Source organism: Chaetodon trifascialis, chromosome 8, assembly GCF_039877785.1.
Source record: "Chaetodon trifascialis isolate fChaTrf1 chromosome 8, fChaTrf1.hap1, whole genome shotgun sequence".
NCBI lineage: Eukaryota > Metazoa > Chordata > Actinopteri > Chaetodontiformes > Chaetodontidae > Chaetodon > Chaetodon trifascialis.
Genome location: NC_092063.1, coordinates 11439980 through 11463570, shown reverse-complemented (window position 1 = coordinate 11463570; position 23591 = coordinate 11439980). Strand labels below are relative to the sequence as shown.

At 44.2% G+C, this 23591-nt stretch overlaps 2 protein-coding genes across 2 annotated transcripts; one reads left to right on the top strand and one right to left on the bottom strand.

Moving 5' to 3' along the window:
* Positions 1 to 487: 487 nt before the first annotated feature.
* zhx3b (zinc fingers and homeoboxes 3b) lies at positions 488 to 14189 on the bottom strand. Its single transcript, XM_070968173.1, has 7 exons — positions 13915 to 14189; positions 7074 to 7984; positions 6877 to 6984; positions 5198 to 6781; positions 4002 to 4739; positions 2168 to 2450; positions 488 to 1710 (listed from the first exon to the last, which is right to left on the bottom strand). The coding sequence occupies exons 2-7, from the start codon at positions 7815 to 7817 to the stop codon at positions 1700 to 1702; spliced, it is 3468 nt and encodes a 1155-aa protein (XP_070824274.1). The 5' UTR covers positions 7818 to 7984; positions 13915 to 14189; the 3' UTR covers positions 488 to 1699.
* rab5if (RAB5 interacting factor) lies at positions 13776 to 22090 on the top strand. Its single transcript, XM_070968174.1, has 5 exons — positions 13776 to 13835; positions 18605 to 18801; positions 19578 to 19681; positions 19799 to 19928; positions 21058 to 22090. Exons 2-5 carry the CDS (start codon positions 18694 to 18696, stop codon positions 21097 to 21099), a joined length of 384 nt encoding a protein of 127 aa, XP_070824275.1. The 5' UTR covers positions 13776 to 13835; positions 18605 to 18693; the 3' UTR covers positions 21100 to 22090.
* The last annotated feature ends 1501 nt before the right edge of the window (positions 22091 to 23591 follow it).

Below are 23591 nucleotides of genomic sequence, written 5' to 3'. Positions count from 1 at the left end.
GGTTTCATTAGCTTCAGATGCCGCACCACAGGAAGAGAGTACTGAAGTTTCGGTCTTGTCTGAAAGTAGATTGACTTAACTGTTGCAAAGCTGAACTGACGAGAAGAAATCAGCAGTTGGTTTTTAAAGTAAAAATACCAAAGTTCCTCTTAGTCCCAGCTTCTCAATTGTGGGGATTTGCTATTTTTCTTTTGTTTTGCGTGATCAATTTTAAGACGTCGCCTCGGGCTTTAGGGAATATTAATATTTCCTGACAGGCAACAGTAGCGCGAGAGATGGGGGAATGATATGCAACAAAGAGCCTCCCCGTTTCCTGATCTTTCATAGACTATGAATCAAGACAAGTCAGCAGATTAATTAAAATAATAGTTGCAGCCCTAAAGACCAAAGCATTCTAGTTTATAGTCAAGGTCAGGCACAAGTTATAATACTTTTAACACCACCACTTTCTTGCTGTACAGCATGAGGAAGGTACCCAATGACACTCGAAGCCAAATATTTATTACATTCTGTTTATTTTGCAAATACCATCTGTAAAAATTATACATCAAGCCTACGTGTGGAACTCTGGTAAAAGTTCATAGTTCTTTTACAGTCAAATTTATTTCTTAGGAAAGTTCCATAAAAACAAACGTACGTACACATCAGTGACGTAAAGAAGCACTTGATGCTACAACACAAACCAGATTCAATATAGTCTACTATATTGTGTCGCTTTTCTGTTTACACACAACAGGGTGCTTGCCTTCTTTGGATGACAGAACCGAACAATTTAAAATCCAATTCAACCAAACATTATGTACAGATAATAAATGAAAAGTGAGTACAAAGAGGTGTCAGAAAAAAAACCAAAACCCTAAAGACAAGATCAAATGAACATCAGTGCTGTTTCACATAAGACGCTATGAACAGCCTAGCTAGCACGTTTAAAGTAAGCTGCAAGCATGAAGTCAAAGTGTATGAGTGCAAGTTGGTGGAAAAAGGAGGATGAAGATGACACAATGGAAAGAAGGGTCATTTCGTTTATTTTAAGGCCTAGGCAAGCACCCTGTAGCAAAGAGCTATGCAGTTTTTCGTACCCCAAAACAAGCTATGAACAGTCTCTTAACACTCCGCCGATCCTCATCCGAGGGTTGGTTTGGTCGATAGCTGTCCAGAAACCAACCCCCACGCCTGATCAACATCTGCTGAGGTCTCAACCCTGACCACACTTCTCTCCCCTGCACCCCCCCCTCCTTTAGATCTACCCTCTTTTTCCTCTTCCTTTCACCCATCACAGCAGGCAGGCAGAACAAACACAGCAGAAAAATGCTGTCAGCCCTGCCCCTCCCCTCCACCACATCCACTCCTGCACTTCAGTCTCTGCTGGAACTTCCTTCTGAAGGGAAAATGGCTGACGGGAGGATACTGGAGAAGGTGTGTGTAGCGGAGGGGTAGACACAACAGGGGGGAAGGGAGTGGGTGGGAGGATGGCTGGGAAGGGGGGTTAGTGGCTTTAGCGTCCATCTCACGTAGCGGTGGAGGTCATGCCTACCTCTAGGGGTGTGAGTGAGTGAGTCAGAGAGAGGGATGGGCTTGGATGGTTTCAAGGTCCATTTCCATCCAGTGATCCTGTTACAACCGCATCTGCCATCTTTTCCAGCCCGCTGACACAAAGACCACCTGCGTTGTGAACTTCATCCTCAGGCAAAAGGCCTCTTCAATCAGTCCCTGCGGTCATTAAGAAAAAGAAATTTTAAATCCATCATCCCACCAACAGCCTCCAGAAGTATAAATGTCCTTCATGATGCTGTATAGTGGACTGATATCAGACATGATAACGTGCCTTATTACTCATAATTATGATGATTTATCAATTAGGTGATTGAAAGGAACTTAACCTGCAACTATTCTAATGTGTGATTTCAGATGTTTTTTCAGGCTTCAGCAGCTCAAATGTGATGATTCACTACTTGAGGTTCTGCAGTTGGACAAAAGGTGCATGTTGAAGACATAACCTTGGGCTTGTGAACATTGAAAAATGAATTGACAGGTCGAGAAAATCACTGACAGATTCATCAATAATGAAAACCATTTTTAGCTGCAGCCCTTGTCTGGTTATACAACAGATTCAACCTGACTGTATTGCTGCATGTATCACACTAAAGACGACTGCAGACATGAATACCTTTAGTAGGTTTCACAGTCTTGTCAGTGTTGTCCTCCTCCGCTTCTGTTGCGACACCACACACCGATTGCTCCATTTTCTCCTCCGTCCCTCCTCCTGGCTGCGGCTCCAGAGGGGAGGATCCTGTTGTTTGTGGCTCAGCGGCTGCACCTGGTGCAACTGGTCTTGGTCTTGCCACATGAGCATCAGCAGTTTGTTCCACCCGGGGCAAAGACGCCTTGGTGGAGAACCAGTGCCGCACCAAGTCCGCGGTTAAACCACTAGCCTGTGCTAGTTCCTGCAACTGCGCATAAAGAATCATCTGTGTTAGCGTACAGCTCCTTGTACAAGGACACACACTGCATAAGTTTTTGCTCGATGCATGCTGACAAAAATCTCATTTAAGTATATCTAGTAACTTTTGCTTTACTGTGACCGCAAGTGACAATTACAGGAGAAGAATATAGACACGCATTTACACCTCTCTATATAACTTCAAAGATCTATATCTGATGCAAGTATAATAAAAGAACTCCTAGTTCAAACGGTACATAGCAAGCAAAGTGCAATTTCCTTTTTTTCTAAGTAGTGTGGTAATAATCTAATTATCCAAACATGAAGGCAGCCAGAGAGACACTTAGAGAGTCAAAGTCAATAAAGGATGGTAACGCTGATACTAATAAATAAGATCAAACCATCAAACACAGGGAGACTATATCACTCAGCTGTTTTTCTAGTGTCACTAGGTGATGAACATATAAATAACAATTAAGTACCTTTTTCATTTCTCTATACGGAATAGTGAGAGTCTATTTACAGTGAGATAAAAGAAAGAGATATCTGCCCACCTACTTTGTTAGTGAACATGTTCCATTTACCGTTTCTGTATATTGTATTTAGCACCTCTTTATCTACTTCATATCATATAATAGATTCTCACACAGTGTGTTTTGTTTTATTTTCACGTCTGTTTTGCTATTCTTCTTTGCTCCTGTTACACTTTAATTTCCCAGTGTGGGATCCAGTACGTTCATCGAATCTTTCACGTCGAGGAAAACGGACCCAGTGAGAAGACACTTAAGACAACTCAAAGCTCCTTAGCTGAGAAATAGAGCTATTTTTCTGTGCTCCGATGCACACAAATCACCAAAAGTGGCACACAGAGCACAACACTGAACGTGAGAGTAGCTGTAATAACACACAGATGTTTTGAGTTCAGTACCCCTCCTCAGGCAGCATATCAGAAGCTTGAACAGATATTTACACTCAGGTGAGAGTGCAAATCTTTGCTTATAAAACAAAAAGTAAAATCCAAGGCACTCTCAGTCTCACGTATAATAAAACACCTTTGATATTATGTGGCTAACACCAAGTCGATTTGTGATTCTGATGATCACTCAGACGAAGACTTGACATATTTTTCACTGTTTGCAACCAAGCTTCCAGGTGCCATTTCTGACCCAGCACACAATCGTCTAAGCAATTATTGTAAATTATAGAACATGCTGCTGCCCATTGTACACATATACAATTACAGAGTGTCCCTTGTTAGGGTACACAGTCATTTGCATGTAAAATCCTAACACATTTTGTGTGTAACACTGTAAAATAACTAAACTGGATTTGAAGAACTTGCATCTGTCAAAGCCTAAATAAGTACAGTGCCAGTGTAAACAAGAGAGACTCTCTGAAATGGCTTGTTTCCTTGTTTTGTTACAGCGAACATAATTGAGTGTTAAACTCAGAAATATCCAGACATATCTTTTGTCAGAGCAGCACAGAATCATCATCTGTTTCTCACTGTTGTTCAGAGTCACTGACATGTGTGAAACAAATTTCTTGTTGTCATAAATACCTGTGACTCCTCCAGCCTGCCATGGATGTCAAGGTGGGCCTGGAGGATCTGGGGGTTTCCCTTCTGGAGGTCTTCTTCCAGAGCCATGTTCTGGTATTCCTCCAGCCACTTCAGCTGGCTGTTCTTCTGCATGTAACGGCAGTCCCCAAACCAGCGCACGACCTCAGGTCTGGGCAGTCCAGTGGCTGAGATAAGTTCATCGTACTGAGTAGCGCTGGGCCACTGGGTACGAGCGTAGACTAGTTTGAGCATCTGCAGCTGCTCAGCAGTCTTCTTACCTCGGATGGCTGCGGGTTTGGGGGAGTGGGATCGTTTGTGTGCTGGTGTGGAGGACTGAGATGGCTTGGGGTTGGAGGACGGGGTGGGCCCTGGGGATGATGTAGGTGTGCTGCTGGACTGAAGCGGTAAAGTGGGGATATCCAACCCTTCACCCTCTGCTTTGCCATTAGCCTCTGTCACCTTCAGCATCTTCAGATTTATCTTAATAGGGTTCACTTTCAGTTCTCCTGAACCGTCCTCTTTCTGTCTCTCCTCCCCATCAACTTCGGTCTCCTCCGCCTCCTCTCGCAACGCCCGCTCCGCCTCCTCTTTCTTCTTCTCGGCTGCCACTCTCTTCCTCCTGTCAGCGAACCAGCCATGGATCTCCCTTCTGGTCATCTTTGTCTCAGATCGCAGTCTGTCCACTTCCTCTCCTGACGGGTCAGAATCCAGGGCAAAACTGGCCTCTAGAGCCTTTACCTGAATGTGATACAGGAACGGACAAGATCAAACACCTGTATGCACTCAGCAGGTCAGGTCAATCAACACAAAATATATTCAACATAGTCATTAATTAAATTATCAAACAAAAATGCTAAACATTCTCTGGTTCTGGCTTCTTAAGTGTGAAGATTTGCTGCTTTTCTCTATTATACATCATTGTAAACTACATATCTTTGGATCTCAGACATTTGAAGATGAATACAAGCATGTTTCACTATTTTCAGGCCTTATATAGCCTAAACAATTAATTAATTTAAAAGGGTCCACTACCAATTCAGCACTGAACTCCCATAACATTGTTCAACTCATGACGGACAGTTAAAGGAAAAAAAAGAAGCAGATCAAAATCAATACAGAAACAGGGTATTGCATTTTTTACTCCAACCACCTACAAGGCATGTTATGGATGTTACACACCATTAGCAGAGTCTCACCTGATGAGGTTCTCTCTCCTTGTAGCGTATAGCTGTGAAATCAGGAGATGGGGGTCTGGGGAGTCGACGGGAAGGTGTGGTGGGAGAGGTGGGAGTCTGGGATGCAGTTGGGCTCAGGGGTGCCGAGCTGTGCTGGGGGGTCTTTGCACCAGAGCTGCTGCTACTTTCAGACAGATCAACAGGGTTGGAACTGCCAGCGCTACTGCTCCCAGGTGTACTCGAACCGCTCCCTGCTCCCGACGCAGTGCCAGATTTATTCTGCCCACCTGAGCTGGTGCGTGTGCCTTTGAGGTTGCGAAAGTGGTAGCGCCGGTCACTGAACCACTTGCGGACCTCTCGTACCGTGAGCCCAGTCAGAGAAATGAGACGGTCCACCTCTTCCTGGTCAGGAAATTGGCTGAGCTGAAAACTGTCCTTCAGAGCGTTGAGCTGCTCTTGAGACTTCTTGCCCTTGTAAAAGCTCGGGTCCAGGAATGCGTTAACAGGTGTCCGAGAGCCAGGTGTGCTGCTTTGAGGCGCTACAGGAGAGGGGGAAGAAGACTTTGAGGCAGGGGAAGACGCCTCCTCCATTTGGATGGTTGGAGAGTCACTGCCGGTGGGGTCGACATCATCTGTGCTTGTGCTGGATGTGTCATTTTTGCTGCTGCTACCGTTGGTGTCTTTGCTCTTCTGTCCGTCACTGCCTGATTTGCGGTTACTGTTGTTAGATTTGCTGTCAGTGGTGTTTTTGCTTCCTGTGGTTACTTTGTTTTCACCCTGCACAATGCTGGTGTTGTTGGCTTTGCTGATATCAGTGTTCTTAGCATTTACGTGGCTGGTAACATTACTATTGCTTTTGTCATTGCAGTCTGCATTAGCAGTGCTGTGTTTACCATTGACACTGCTCCCCTTAGCATTACTATGATTACTGCTTCCCAGACTAAGGTTGATTACACTTGGTTGACTGCTAGTAATAATACTGCTAGTGCCCCCTCCCCCACTCCTATTACTATTACTGCTAATGATGGTGCTCCCAGTACTGCTGCTGCCCACTGTACCCACCACCATGCTAATGCCTTTGTCTGCCACCAGGGCTGCAGCAGGTCGGGCCTGCATCATGGGGCGGGCTGCTGCTTGGGGCTTAGGCGTGACAGCCAGGGCCACAGGAGCGCTGCTAACCTGGATACCGTTTGCCATTACGGGCTGTGTGACGATTACCCCTCCTTGGCTGACAAGAGAGCCCTGCAGGATGTGAGGGATCCCAGTAGCCCCCAGTGAGGCAGGCAGGACTGTGATTGTGTGCTGGGCTGGGTTACGCTGACTCTGGGTGTGGTTGTGCGAGCTAGAGGGTGCAGTCTGGATGATGGTGTTGAACATCTTCCTCCTGGCCTCCTCTATCTCCTCAGGAGACCAGCTGATCCCTTGTTTGAGCCTCTGGGCTGTGAACCAGATCTTGATCTGCTCTTCAGGGAACTTTGTGACGACGGTCAGGTAGCAGAGTTCAGCCTTTGTGGGGTACGGGAACTTGCTGAAGGAGGTCTTCAAGAAGGAAGAGGAGTCCATGGAGGCACTGTAGGTTGGGATGCTGCTCAAAGGAATCATCACCTGTGTAATGTGTAAACATGAGGAGATTATTATGTTATCTGATATCCAATTAACTTCATAACACTGGAACACAAAAAATAAAGCTAAACAATTACCTTGGGGAGATTTTTGGAAGAAGAAGATGTGGAAGTGGAGGAAATATTTGAAGATGCTGTGATTGGAGCAGACTGATGAAGGCTTCTGCTTTGAACCACTGAGACCACCTATAGAAATGGATATAAAAGAATCTGAATGAACTAATCTAACTTTTCCAAAACAGCCACACTAAGAGACAGAAAGAACTACTGCCTACCTGTGTGATGGGTGTCTTCAGCATCGGTAATGCTCCAGAGCCATTAACTATCTGGATTGCTGAGGGAAGAGTCACCTTGGTCGTTCCATTGTGGACAATTGTGGGAACATGGGTGACTGTCACTGCAGCAGTCTCTTTTCTCTCAGTCTCTCTGGAGGCAGAGACAGAGAGTGGTTCGGAGGAAAGCTCGTCGGAGGCTGGATGAGAAACCACTATCCGTTTTGGCTCCGATTTGCCCTTCAGCATCCTCATAATTGGAGTTTTGGTGATAGAAATCTCACTGTCCTTCCCTGTCTCTGCCCCAGCCACCAGATTCTGCTCCACCACTACTCTCCTGTCCCTCTTCCTCAGCTGCAGAGTCGTGTTCAGTGTGCTGGGGTGAACCCTGGCGTTATGCAGGGCCAGCCCCTCAAATTTGGGCGCCGAAACCCCACAACTCATGCAAAAGAAGCTGGGGTCTGCCCGGAAGTCTGGGTGCCCGGAGTACACATGATCCAAGAACAAGTTAAGGTCATGGGTTTCAAAGTTACAAGGCTTACAGGTGTAAGTGCCAGCACCATCTTTGACAGCGTCCCCCGCCTCTGGTTTGGAAGACTCTCCTGGGTCAAGCGGGCTATGTCTGCCCCCTCCAGAAATCCTGGATTGCTGCAGAAGAACAGGAGAGTCCTGTTCAACCTCCTCTGCTGGGCGTATGATCTTGCTGGGGATCATGCAAGGAGTCGTAGACTTCCTCTTGCTCGCCATGGTGTGACCACAAGGAGGGGAGGCTTGGTCAAATGGCTCCGAATGGGGGTGTGAGTGAGAATATGGCTCGTTACTGGTGGACTATAGACCAGGCATGGGGGAAGGAGGACGGGGGGCAATGCCCATGGGTCCACTTGTAGCTCTCGCTGCAATATAGAGGGAAAAACCTGGAAATGAGAGAGGGGAACACATTTTAGTTCAAGTCATCAATTACCATTCAATATAGTACACCTGTAATTTGTTTCATAGGTTTGGTTAGTGGTGTAAACTATTAAATTTCTTACGCTAGTCAGTGCAAGCCAGTTTCCTCTCAGCTGGATGAAAATCATGCATGTCTGGATGTTTCCAGGTAAAATATCAACAGCATAGGCAACAATGGTGAAAAGTTTCAGCCGAAGCTCTAAAAACTGATGTTGTCTTCATCTCAATTCCCCTTCCCCATGAAACTCAAGGCTATCTCTTCCATGAGGGTATTCAAACAAGCTCAGTCTGCTTCTTCACTAAAGGCTTTTTGGGAGAGCTCCTGTCCTACCCCCTTCTTTCCCCTCCCCCACACAACTCTGTCTCACTTCCCCTCGTTCAGACACACCCCCACAGAGAGAGCACATTCTGTATTTTTTTTAATCCAGAGCCACTGTAGCTTCACTTAACACCTTTATAAAGATTGCCACAGAAGTGTTCACGTGTGAATGTGTTGCCGTAGACAGGGGCTACTTGACAATTGTGCAAGTGGGCGGTTCAACAGATGTTCCTCGGAAAAGTGGCGTTCTCGGCCAACAGTAGCACGGGCAGTGCAGATAAGAAACACACGGAACCACGTGAGAATGTGAATCTTCACATTTTCGCTTCACCTCTAGATCACTTGTCTCCATACAAAATGGCGAAGCTTCCTGTGGAGGACTTTTCCCCTCCCTCCTTACTACGCTCCCTCCCTCCCTCCCTCCCTCTGACAGAGAGGTAGTGATGCAGCATTGGACGACAGCTCTAGGGCAATTACTCTCCCAATCACTCTGCACTGACATGACACCTCACGCACAGAGCAGCAAAAGCTCACAAAAGTTCAACGGCTCAAAGAAGCTCAACAGGAAAACCTTAAAACTTTTCACAGTCCAGTGCCTCCAAATGCAAAGGTGCTTGACTAATAAACCCAAAACAAATGCAGCTTTGCTGGTAAACAGGCCAAAATCTAAAATAATCTTGCCCTTCCCGTGCACTAACAGAGCAGCCCCATGCAAATGTTAAACTTGTCTGGGACTGGTTTCAGACCAAGCACAATGCTGCTGCCTCACCGCCATCTCTGTCAGATGAGCTGCTTACTCCAAGCAAGAGTGATCGTACAACAAACCAGCCGTTCTCCGATAAAGCACTTGTTCAATGGCAAATGCTTCCTTTCTATCGTACTCATAAACACACTGCCTTGCTTTGCAACAGAAAGGTCATGGTACATTAGCTCAAAGCCCAGCTAACCCTCACAGGACTGCGGTGTGACAGATGCCCCTTTACACACTACCAGAGCGATGGTGCACAGAGTTCACTTTTTTGGTATTCAAAAGCCTACAACCTCAGCTTCAATGTAAAACCTTTAGTAAGTTATGGTGCAGTTTATCCACATATCTAAAGCAAAACCATGATTAATCAAACCATAATGACATACTTAATTAAGCCTGTGATGAAAACACAATTTGATTCGCATCAAATTAGTTTCAGCATCTTTGCCCGTTTTTCACCACAGAAAAAAGGCTACCCCTCTCTTTGGATACGAGTGTGAGGGGTTAACAGCCAAATGAAGTCTGCTACTGTGGAGGGAACGTGATGCCCCTTGTTCCCCCATGCACCCCCCAGAGAGAGTAACTGCCCTTCGCATGGGCTGTTGTGCACCCCTCCTACTCCCCTGCCATTCAGTTCTGCATCAGGGGGCACCACTCTGCCAAGGCAGGCTGGTCACATGACCAATACAAAGGCTTATGGGTGGGCAGCCCCAGCCATCCATCACGTGGTTCTGTTGGGTGTGGGTGGGCAGAAGAGAGGAGAGAAGAGGAGAGGGAGAGCGAATGAGAGAGGCTGGTGGGGGATGGGCAGCCAGTTTGGGGTGAGGAGGCAAGGGAAGAAGGGGTGTTAACTGTCGTGGAGGAAGCACTGAGGTGTTTCAGTGAGGAATTTTCCTCCGATACCCCCCTCCAACCAGCCAACACCACCCCACCCTGCTAACCCCCGCTCTTCAACGCCCCTTCTTGCTCCAAACTACAATCACACAGTCCTTCCCTCCTCCCTCTCTCCTCGCTGCACTGCAAAGCCTGGAATGTTCCAACCCGAGCTCTTCAGGCAGTGGACATAACCTGAAGTTCAGTCACAGTGTCTTTACGTGCCCACAGAAGCATTTACATGTCTCATGCAAAATAACTATCAAACTAAATCAAACAGTGAACACACAAGATCCCATTAAGTACAATATCCCACTGGCGCATAATGACAGCCATTAAGACGGACAGGCAGTGCTGCAAAGTTCACATCGCGCACACTGATGGCATGTGTAAAAATCTGAAAGCACAGCTGTGTGAACACATCAGCAGACAGAAGTTGTGCCTCTGCATGGAGAGGCCCACAGGCCCCACACAGGTGGGGACTGAGACAATGCACAATGCAAGCTGAGCTATGATCAGCTCATGTCTCAGCAATGCCCGGCTCACATGAGTTCTGCTGACTCGCAGGTGCGGGCGCAACTTTCATTTGAATGTTGCACGTACATTGACTGACCATGTGGTGATGGTGGATCTGTGTCTGTTATGTGTGTCTGCATTTGCATGTGTGGGTTTCCTGTGAGATTGAGAGTGGAGAGAAGGGAGGTGGGGTGGGGTGGGCGGGGGCGCATGTGTGCTCGTGTTTGTGTGTATGTGGCGTGCGGGGGTGGCTGCCTGCATGCCTGTGTGTTTACTGAGGTAGTGAGGCTGCCATTTTTTTTCCTGTGTGTGAGAGTCAGAGATCTCCCAGTGACACACAAAGACAATGTTTCTGTCCTCTTGGTTCATAACCTGTATTATCTCTGCCTCATCAGTGGCTCAGCACAGCATGACCTCCTTTCATCCCCTGGCCTGACTCTTGTCTAGGCCTCGGATATATCCTCTGAGTACAGGCCAATAATAGCACTCACACATGCAAGAAATCCTACAGCTTGGCTGCACAGTGTAGCTGCATGCTAACTACCCCTCTCCTCACCTAGCTGAGAATACAGGTGTAATGTTGGTGCAACAAATGCTCTCTTTAGCAGGACAGAGTAGGTGTTCAACACAGGCAGCAGTTTCCTTGCTTCCTCGCTCGTCTTCCCCTGTCTCTTCACCCTCACTCCCCCTCCCTCCATTCCTTCTTCTCCTCCCTCTCTGAGCAAGTTTGGCCCAGGGAGACAGGTCGGCAGCGCCACTGGTGTGTTACTGTCCCCATGGCAACCACCTCCTACCCCCTCTCTCTCCCACCAGCTCAATTCTCTAAAGCACATGCGTGTGGGTAAACACACACGGTTACTCAGACCTACACGCACACACATCTCCTATGCCATCCAGTCCCTTGCTCTAGCGGGGCTTGTTTGTTCCACACACCCCTGCGAGTGGTATTTGGAGAGTCCCTGCCCTGCTCCTATTTCAGTGCCTCCCTCACGCGGTGTTGATGTCTCCCAGCTAGGTGTGGTCACCGTCGCCAAGGCCCGCTATTGGCCAGAGCTGATGCCGTCTCTTCCTGTTAACTCAGTGCCCGAGTTCCAGTCCAGACATCTGCCTGGACTACCGCCTCGTCCATTGCTCTCTGTGGCTCTTGTGTTTGGCCTTGCAGGGCTCCTGTATTCACTGTGGGCAACACAGGCATGGACACACGAACAGGGTTGAAAATCTGACAGATGCCATCTCTTTCGAAGGGGACCAAAGAACCGTGTCTACACTCAAGTGTTTTCAAGCTAATTATCAAGTCTGTGCCAAAACACAAACCCTTCGCCATTTACGAGTCTCTGCACCAAGCCAGAAATCCTTTGCCATGTTTTCTTCTGCCCCAAAACAGAAACACCTTGCCAGTTACTTAATGCCCTCCCACCTTTAACAGACATGGCTCCAACTAACCTCCTCCTGTCAGTCAACTCTAAACGCTTACACGTTTTGTGCGTCTCAACTTCTCTCCACTACCGTGTCAATCCTTCTACAATACTGGCAACAATAAGAAAACCTCAATGACAGTGTGCAGCGTTGTTCCATCTGCTCCCGAGTCCCATTTGGGCTGCTCTCAGGTCAGGGAGCGGATGGCTGCGTGGGTTGCGAACGGCTGCATTGCTGTGGCCGCTGCCAGTGCATGCGTTAAAACTGGGTTGCTGAGAGGGGAGGGAGAGAAAAATGGCGGAGCACCATGCTCTGTGCTGTCCAACCTAAAATGGCTGACATCACAAGCTGTTAACCAGCCAAGCAGAGCAAGAGGCTGCTACTGCTGCTGACCCAAACCTGCTCGCTCTGGACGTGTGAGTGGATCGCACCGCTCTCCACCCAGGATTGTGAAAAGGCTCTAGAGCAGCAGCCGAGTGTGTTTTTGTGGTCATACTTGGTAGAGGTCTGGAAGTAAATCGTCATGACACAGGTCAACACAGAGAGGATATGAAGCTCACTGATGAGAAGTCATGACTGAAGGGCTGAAACGAACGATCACTCGGTGCTTGAGAGGGAAACAAAACAAAGACTCTAAAGATGTGAAATGGACAAAAGTGCGAGGCGATTTCAGTGAGTGTTGTACTGATTAATCCTTTCACACAAAGCAAGTCAACCTGGGTCTGCTGCAAACCTGAAACTGGGGGAGAGAGAGGGAGGAGAAAGAGGAGTGGGAAATGGTGATGGGGGGAGGTTTGAGTGAGGCTATTCACTGAGATGTACAGCCACTGAGCTGAAGCATCACCACAGCAAAGGAAAGACAAACAGCAAGATGAGACATAATAACAACAATAATAATAATAATGACAAACTTTTGTACTGCTGTTACGAACACCCATCACTGACAATTCCTCATATCCAAGAAAATCTCCCACACAGCCAAATTGTGTTTATGTTTGTTTGTTTCTGAAGTCGTCAACAACAGCACGGCAGCGGGCCTCCTCCCAACAGGAAAAGGTGTACCGGGGGTGACGGCTGGAGTAAGCTGCTTGTCTACGCCTGGGACTCACGTGGACGTCAGACACAAACGAGCTGTCTGGGAAAGCTTCGCCCTAATCCCTGGAGTCACACCATCATGACAACACTGACATGATAAATAACCAAGCCAACAGCTTGCCAACTCATAAGTGCCTGTTAGGCAACATGGGAGAAGAAGAAGAAGAAGAAGAAGAAGAAGAAGAAGAAGAAGAAGAAGAAGAAGAAGAAGAAGGCATCAACTCTGCTTATAGGACATAAAAAGTGTAGCAGCCTTGGTTTTACCAACATTTCAGCAGCCCCTGACAGCAATTAAACATATATAAGCTTAATAACATAAGATACTGGATAAATAAGTGGACATTACATGTGAGATTTCTTTCACAGGACGACTCTGACAAACAATATCAGTCATATCTGTGATTTCTAACTTCATTTATAACACGGACTGGGGAATTAGGGCAATCCTGCCGTTTGTTTATTATAAACCGAAAACATCTAATTGCTACTGATATGAAAACAAATGTATCTACTGATGTGAGTGAACAGTGGCATTGAGTGAGACCGGCTCAAACACTCAGTGGCTGGACTGTAGCGTCGGTCCCAGAGCGCAGCAGCGTCACACAGATCCGAAAATGATGCGTGTTCATCTTCCGCTCAACTTAGGCGGAGTGAGCCCCAACTTAATGAGCTCGTCCACATTATAGGTTTTAAACACTGGAACCAATTCAGAGTGGAGGAAAAGACAAGCCCCCTGCCCAAAAAAAAAAAAAAAAAACCTACTCTCTCTCTCCCCCCGTTGGCTGTCGCCATTTTAAGCAGGCGACATGCAGCTGGCCAGCACCGCTGAGCCGAAGCGCAGCCCGCGAAGGTAAGGCTTCACAGTCGCTCACACAAGTTTGGGAGAGGGGAAACACTTGTGTAAATGTGTATCAGAAAACCACACTCACCTCGCTTTGTCGCAGCTCAGTGTATGCGGCGCAGGGTTAGAAAAGTTTACAATGATATGGGCTCAGTGGAGCCAGGAGCTGACGGGAGGTTCGGGCTTCACTGATGGCAACTTGGAGGTGGAAGCCCCCTCCGTCCATCGGCCGGTGATAAACGCGACTCTGGAGTCAGAGCGGTCCCTACGGCGGCCCCCTTTTTTGCGCTTGTTTATTTCGAGTGGCTCTCAGTGTTAAAGCAGGCGGTGGAGGGGAGGAAAATACGACGGACGTACCGAGGGAAGAGACGGACACGTGACGCAGACGTCACTGACGGTGGAGTTGGCGTGAGGGCTCGAGCTCCGCCGCGCGCAGAGCAGAAGTGAGCCAGACATCCCGTCCTGACTTTGACCCAACGCCGCAGGGGGGTCGTGGTCAAGGTGTAGAAAGCGACAAAAGCGTCACCTGTCCCGGTTTAACGCGATGTTACAGCGACTCACACCTGTCCCCCTCCCAGGTGACCTCTCTTAAAGAGATAGTACAAACAATGTGTCAAAAGTTATCCCGCATTCACCCCCCACCCTTACCCAAACAGCACACAGAGAGCTCGTGAACCTATAGTCATACACAGAATTATAATAACATGACCAGAGCATTCACTTCGCATGTCCACGATGGAGTGGACCATTGCTGTCTCGCCCCTATTACCCCCAAGTTCACATCAAGTATGATTCATGGCAGCTGCATTGTATCTCAAACACACACACACACACACACACACACACACACACACACACACACACACACACACACACACACACACACACACACACACAATCATCTATCTAATCATCGACTGGGATACTACCCGAACCCAGGTGGTCTGTACGTCAACTGGTCTGTGATCATTCCATGAAATTAAAATTGCGATATACTTGACCACAATAAAAACCGAGAAATAAATAAATAAAGGTGACCCCCCCCCCCAAAAAAAAGATAGGACCACAGCAGAATGCATTATCCACTTGATATCCTTGATATCATACTACAGTTGTTCAAATTCCTTTACAACTGTGCATTTAATCATACCACCAAAAACCAGCACGTAGGGCCCCGGGGGCTCCTTTGGGGCCCCCGGGCTCTTCCCTGCCTTGCTTGGTTGGTAATACAGCCTTGCATAGAGACATCTGAAATCCAATTGTAATAACATCTACTTTGTGAAACAGTGAATGGGCTGATATGCCCTCCTAATCACATCCATTCACTCAGTTGCCACTTTATTAGGTACGCCTGGCTAAAACTAATCTCACATATCTGATTTTCCATCACTGATGTAAGTGGGGTGGCTGAAATACACATCTCCCAGCACAGTGCCAAAAACTGCAGCCTCCAAACTGACCATAAAGATGAGCCAACAGCTGTCTAAAAGAGTTTTAAAAAATGAATGTTAGCATTTAGTCCATTCATTTTTCTTAGAATCAGCTGTGGGTCTTCCACAAAAAGGATGATGGAGATGAAAGCTGCTCACTTTCCACCCTTTCTCATAGGAATATTAATGTCATGGCACATAAAGCTGTCCACATATGGTTACAGCAGGGTCGCTGTAGCCGTAAAACGTACTACTGAGTACTGCAAACACATCATGTAAGACATTTCTAAGACCATTATTTATTTTCCATTTAGCTGTGTTTATTATGCATGCGTGCCATTAGACTCAAATTAAAGATGATGACACATCCCCCACATCTTCCTGAATGAGTCACGCTTCGTGGGTCAATTTTAAGATTCAAAAGAGAAACTGAAATACACTTACTGTCTCATATCTAGAGGGTTAAGAATTTATTTATAACCACGTTGATTCCAGCATATTATATCATGACAATATGCACACAGATGCTAATGTCTCAGAGCTGAGAAAAATATTAAAATATCCTCAGAATCCAGTCCGAATTGAGAGGAAATGGACAATTTAGTCGTTTTCTCAACAATGTGCAGAAATCTGAGATGAATTTCCATCATAATCTCATTTAAATTCATTTTAGTTTAATTTTCAATTATATTATGAACCAGCTGTCATTTGTCAAAACCAGTTCATTTTCATTTTCATTGTTTTAAGCCTAATAGACTCTAATCTTTGATTGATTCTGATCATTTAAATTAAATCATGTCATCCTGTGTTCATCCTACTGGTTTTAGGACTGGGGCTATAGCACAACCACACAGTGAAGCTTTATCATCACATTATTGGCTAAATCACTCTGTTTACACCGGTTAATTAAACTATATATAAATTCAGTTCAGGGCGAGCTGTTGTGGTTATCGGGGCGTTGATCAGGAGAGGATGGAGCTTGATAAGATTGACATTAAGTGAAATTGACCCCACCATCATGAAGGAGGCCCTCTGCTGGACAGCAGGGAGAATGACAGAAAGACCTCAACAACTTAAATAAACACGGAGAGGTTAGAGTCCAATGCAGTGGACCATAAAACAAGCAAGCATCTGTTAAGGTTCATCAGTAAGAATGACCATGTCTTTAAACGTCATTATTTCCTACATTTGTTCTTTGATCTTTTTGTTTATGTTTCTCAACTTTCTTGCTGGTAAACTCTTAAAATGAAGTAACACTTCATTTGAATAACCTTTAGAGGCCTGAAAAAGTGAAATAACACTTTAACACATGAAATAAGCAAAGACTGGGGGTGGGGAGGTGAGTCTAAATTTGACTATCAAAACAGAATTTTTTTCTCTTTCCTGTGCCATTAATCATCTCATGAGAGCTAACAGCTGTGTTTGTTTTGACACCACAAAACAAGCACAGATCCTGTTTGGTTTTATGGTGTCTAATGAAATAGTTGACCGTAGTGAACACTATCTGACAGCCGGTTCACATGAAAGGAAGTTTGTAAAAAAAAAAAATTGACAGCAAATACCAAATTTCATGGCTATTCAAAATGAGTCACTTGATGGTAATAACATAATAACTAGGGACATTGTAGGGGCTGAGAGCCAATGAGAAATAACATTTAAATAAGAAAATTACATTCAGTGCACTGGGGCAAACACTGATAGCACCGTGGAAGCCACAAAGTATTACAGAGTATGTCCCAGCCTGAGGGAAAATGTATCATCAAGCACCATCATGACCAGCTGCATTATATGGGTAAACTGTGTCTCAGCTTATATTTAAAGGTGGTTAAAAATGTTATTTTCAGTGTTTTTGTCAGACTGTTAATCATACTGAGGCTGATGGCCGATAGTTATTTCATTGTCAAGAATATGGGCCAGTGTACTTTAAAACTGGGCACCTGTTGCTCATAGTCATCCTTTTGGGATATGAATGTAAGCTGCAGTGATTAGGCGATCAATTAATTAATCAATTGGAAATTAATTGGCAACTATTTTGTTGATTTACAATTTATAATCAATTGATCATCTTTAAGGAAATAAATACCAAAATTCTCAGGTTCCAGCTTCTCAAATGTAAGCACTTTCTGATTTTCTTTGTCATCTCTGATTATAAACTAAACATCTCTAGGTTTTAAACCGTTAGTTGGACATTTTACAAAACAAACACTAAAGAGTTGATTGATTGAACAATAATGAACATAAATTGCTAATGAAAATAATCATTACTTGCAGCCCTAATATAATGTATTGCTTGTGGAAATTTTTTTTTTGAAATTTTTTTTTTCTGACATGCTGAATCATTTCACTTATTGTAGACTTCATACATGTAACCTGTTTTGGCAGAACTGTATTTGATCATGGTTGAAATTAAAAGTATCACTGGCGCTCTCTACAGGAAGAGCCCGAGTCGTCTCTATTTTCTGAGGCGACTGAGGTCCTTCGACATCTGCCGGACTATGCTCAGGATTTTCTATGAGTCTGTGGTGGTTAGTGCTGTTCTCTATGCTGTTGCGTGCTGGGGCAGCAGGCTGAGGATGGTGGACGCCAACACACTCAACAAACTGATCTGCAAGGCCAGTGACGTTGTGGGTATGGAGTGTGACTCTCTGACGGTGGTGTCAGAGAGGAGGATGCTGACTAAGCTACGGATTGTCTTGGACAATGTCTCACACCCACTTCATGATGTGCTGGTCGGGCACAAGAGTACTTTCAGTGAGAGACTCATCCCATCAAAATGCAAGACTGAACGCCACAGGAAATCATTCCTGCCTGTGGCAAACATCAAACTGTACAACTCCTCCCTCTAAATGGCCCTTGTCTCAGTTTATATATTTATTTAGTTATCTGTATATTTATTTTGTCAAGTTATCTGTGTGTGTGTGTGTGTGTGTGTGTGTGTGTGTGTGTGTGTGTGTGTGTGTGTGTGTGTGTGTGTATATATGTGTGTGTGTGCACACACACAGACACACACATTTTTCTCCTTTAATTGCACATACATGTTTATCTCTTCTTTCTCATCTATAACTCTTCTATCTCTTCTTCACCTCTTCTATTTCTTCTATTCTTTTAAGGAGCACTGTATCTTATTTCCAGAGTCTGACCACAAGGGGGTGGTGTAGATTTTAAGCAGTGTTTGGCTGTAGCGGCGCAGAAACGTCGCACTTTCTGATTGGCTATTGGTGGCTGGGGTCAAACAATGTTGCGCATGTGCAAATAGCCTTTTTCGGTTCGCGACTGCAATCTGTCAGATCAGCGGAGCGTACATTCCCCTAATACCTTGATATATTTGATAGTATTTTCCTTCCCTAGACATCGCCGGGGGCTTAAATCGAGTCTCAGCTATCAGCAGATTTGGATTCTAACTTTTCGACGTCTGTAGCCGAAGGAAACAGCAAAGAATGACGAGCAGTACAAAGCGGAAAGAAGAAAGTCATCTGCTGAATGGGGGTGTAAAACAGTCCACATGGAGCAAAGCCTTCAACAGTAACGCTGTTTGGGAAGAGAAGGTCAGTCAACTGCCCTTTTCAAATTCAGCCCAGCTGTCGTGCTGTTTCGGTCGCTGTTAGTTACCCCGAAGGTCTCAGCGCACCTGCGTTGTTGTTGTCAGGTGTTCATAAAGACGGCTAAGTGGAGCTAGCTGCCATGCTAAGGATTAATCTGATTTGGCTGGGTTAGCTGTCTTATCGACAACACTGTCAATTGTGTCGCTGGTTTTTAGTTCAGTGAAAACAAAGCAAAGAACGACATGGAAATGGTGCTGGGGTCAAGTCAGTTAAAGGCGTTTTAAATTAGCCACAGCGGGGTCTCACATTGTTATCTATTAGTTTACTTTTCTCGATTTTTTGAGTCACTGCTTAGGCTGTAAGAAACGTCAAAAAAGTGAAAACTCTTCACTTTTCACACGCTGGAACCAGAGACTGCTTGAAAAATGACTGAAACGATTAATCGCCCATCAGAATTGTTGTCCGTTAACTTGTCCGTTGATGAGCTAATGGATTAATTGATTAACCATTGCAAGTTTGTTGTCTGTTTTCCCCAACCTTAACCCAAACCTCATGCATTCCTGTTATGAACATTATTTATTTATTTATTGGTTTAAAGTACTACAGCCAGATTAGCCTAGATTACCTGCATTAGGGCTAAATGTTGACATCACACACATGCAAAGTACATTTCCTACATAGGAAAGATCAGAAACGGAAGATGAATTTAAGGAGATTTTAATGTGTCATGCAAACTTATGCTCTCATGCGTGGTATTCTTTTTGTATTTTCTTTTACAGGATGAGTTTTTAGATGTGATTTACTGGCTTCGGCAAATAATTGCAGTAATCCTTGGTGTGATATGGGGTGTTGCACCGTTGAAAGGATTTCTGGGAATAGCCATGTAAGTATTCTGCACCGCCTGTCTCACCCGAACGTCTTTAACTGAGCCTGGAGGTCTCTTCATGTGCAGTTGTAAAAAAAAAAAAGTTGACATCTTTTTATGTCTTTGGCTTTTTAGATTCTGCATCATCAATGCTGGCGTCCTGTACGTATACTTCAGCAGCTTTCAGCAGATTGATGAGGAAGAGTATGGTGGCACGTGGGAACTCACCAAAGAAGGCTTCATGACGTCTTTTGCTCTGTTTCTGGTGAGCATATTAATGTTTATGGCAACATATAGACTTTTTCTAAAGCATGGCAAATTTACCGAGGCTTTCTTTAGAAGTAGAGGTTAAGAAGAGCTAGTGTATGATAACGGTTTACTCGTGTTAGATGTCAAATTCAGCTGAGTGGTGTTTGAGCACCACTGTTTTAGCTGGAGATCATTTACAAACTGCATTGGCATCTTATGCTCACTTTAGCTTTAAATGAAACAAGACCCAGTGCAATATCGCCTAGTTAAATGTTCAGTGTGTTGTCTTGTAAATTAGCGTTGTATTTTTGAAATAGGCAACCTTACTTTTAAAATATCGGTATTTTAAAGGTGTCAGGTCTACGCTGAGTCAGCTTTAAAAGGGAAGGGAAGTGTGCACCAGTCAAAGATTGGACATATTTAGGATCTTTATCACATTTCGCAATTTAAAACTTGTCCAACATCCAAATGTAAAGTTTCATTTAGTGATGCTTGACGCTTTGTGTCTCACTGTAACATGAAGAAAAGTGAGAGCACCCACTGAGAACCTCTGAAGGAGCCTTTAAGCAATCTGAGCAGTCCTAGATCAAAGAGTCATGGGTGAAATGTGGTGGACGATTTTAGAGCTTCAGCAACCAACTGGAATATGACTTGAGATGGTGTTACAGCACACTGGGAAACTGGCATAAAGCTGCTGCCAAACACATACACAAGGCTGGACTGAATGACATTTTTTTTTCTAAATTCAAAGCTTCTGTTGAAGTTTTTGGACAAAGCTTTGAATATCTGTCATCATATTTTACGACAACATCACCCTAAAAACAAAATCCTCATTTTGAATGAAGTGATTCAGTGGATTAATAATAATAATAAAAAAAAAACAAACTACTTTGTTTATTGAATTTGACTCAGTTTCATCAACAAACAAGCAGGTTAACCCAATAAAGGCATAAAATAATGATGAAATAAAAGTTGCACGGTTTGGGTTATTGCTAGTAGACCATCCTGTTAATATTGTGTGTGTTTGTTTTCAGAATTTGGGGTTATTTATTTGTTTTTTTTACTTTACTGTAGTTTAGCCTGTGATCAGACTGTGACATGATTTCATCATCGGTGTCTAATGGGTCCTTCTCTCTCTTCCGCAGGTGGTGTGGATAATCTTTTACACAGCTCTACATTTTGACTGAGAAGAATCCGTTGGACACTAAATACAAACATTTCTGTTAAATTAAATTGTCAAGACAGAGGAGCTCCACGGCTTGAGGGGTGTCAACACTCCCACACACAGTATGACTTTTCAGTGTGCAGTGCATCATGGGAATCCTAGTTCGATTAATGAGATCCCGAAAGAGCAGCGTGATCAACGTGTTCAAATACTGTACATCTCTCTCATTTGTGGGTTCATTTTCAAGGCACCTTCCATTACACTTCCCATATGTTTTATTTCCTTCCTCACTTCATTATCATCATTTCTGACAGAACACTCATGAACACAGAAAGCTTAGAGTGACACAAATGTCGATTTCAGACTGTAAAGATAACAACCAGTATGTGTATTTGTTCTTACTGCTCACAAGCTTAAAGGGTAGTTCCAGAATTTTTAAACATGGGCCCTAATTTTACATATTTTTGGGGTCTAAATGACCAAGAAGTTTTGGAATTGGTTTGGTGGATCACCTCAGCTGGCAGCCACGAAATGGGCAGCAATGGCTTCAACGTCCTCCGTGGGGGCAACTGCCTGTCAGGGTATGTCAGTTAAAAGTGTTTGTTTTTGCCACTGACAGGCTCAGGTCTCTTATTGGGAGTGTCTGACAACATTATGGAAAGGATTCCTGCAGGGGTGGACCTTTCACACAGTGCTTTCAAGGGGCAATTGAACCGTTTTTGCTCTCAAAGCCACCAGACTCCTCTGACATAAACAGTAGTTTTACCTCGCAGAACACAGGACTTGCTGATTTACTGCTGCCTTGATTGGTTAGTTTGTTTGTGTTATTGTGTGACTTTGGTGTTTTAAAGGGTTTGTCTGGATCTGAACTACCGTGTAAGGGCTATCTAACGGAAAGAGCCATCGTAGCCTGTGTCGTGGCTGCCAGCCAGGGTTGATCTGCTGCACCAATACCAAAACTTTTTGTACTTCTTAGACCTCAAAGTACTGGATGTAAAAATAGGGCTCAGGTTAGGAATTAACCTTTAGGTAACAGGAACTCGGCAATAAAAACTAAGTCTCGCCATATAGTTATTAAGGTTCAATCAGTCCATGAGTGTAGAACGTTACCTTTAATGAAATGGATGAAACAGACCGTATTGGACGTACAAAACTGCCTGTAAAGGATTAATTCTGTGGTTTCACTGTTAAATCACCCCTCTGAAATTTCACTTCAAAGTTGCATGTTTGAATTTTTTTAGGAAATAATCTGGGCCAGGCAAAGTGAGAAGTTAAAAAGCGTCCTGGTAGTCAAGCACATTATAGTTTACTGTTATGTTACCAGCTACACTATGTGTCTGTGGAGTCATCTGTCTTCATGAAGTGCTAATAGGTGACTCAGCTTCATGATTTTATCTGACTGGATGTAAACATAGCATTTTTTTTTTTAAATAAAGTCTGTTAATTGATATTTCTTCTAAAAGTTCTGGTGTCCGACAAATGTGAAAAAATGTCACTCATATTGATTTTTACATCAAAAACAAATGCTGGTGGTAAGATGCATATCGGCTGATAATCCAGTATCTGCCAGTAGTATCAGTGCAGTTCAGTTTGGAAATAATAACCATCTAAGTCCATTCATATTATTTCCTTTAAGCAAAGAGGGAGGAAACATGCATGCATGCCATTTTCAGATGCAAATGTTCACAGATTGCAGCTAAAGACGTCTGTGCACTGCCACGACTTGCTGTTCGTATATATCTAGGTGTCATTTATTAATGGCATTAGTTAGGAGGGTAGAAATAATTTAATTTTTCTCACATGTAGCTTCCAGATCAAAGTCTTGCCTGTTGTTTTTCAAATTAATTTAAACTTATCTGTAAATTCTGTATCATGTCCCTTATGTCAAACCCACCTTGTATTACACTGATTTATTTGTTCGTATGTTATATCTTGTTTGATGTAACACATTTCTCAGTATTTTATAGTGAAGAGCTTTTCTTGCAAAGTTCTTGTAATGATACTGTTAAATTAGATATGCAGCTGGTGTTTGAGAGGATTGTATTTTCTGATCAAATCTTTTGGGAATCATTAAACATGGGCTTTATTTGGCCTCCATTTTCAAAGAGATGGTATCTGTGTGTTTTTTTTTTATTTGAATGCAGAGGAAATAGTGCGATCACATGATTAGTGCAGTGATTGTTGAAAGATTTGCATGTAATTTATACCCTAGTTTGCTGAACAAAAACACTCATGGTAAGTAAAAATTATAAGATACAATAATCAAGTTATGACCAACGGTGGGAAAAGTGTTGAGATCTTTGACTTGAGTAAAAGAAGCAATACTACACAAAAATACGAAAAATAGTGCTGCATTTATAATTCCACGAAGTGCCAAAGAATCAGCAGCAAAATGTACTTTTACAGAAGTAAAAGTACTCTGCACCCTGCACAAGTTCTATATTTGGATCAATGATGTATTAGTGCGTTAGCAGCATTTTAATGAGTTAAACTATCAACTGCCTCATTTCCAGT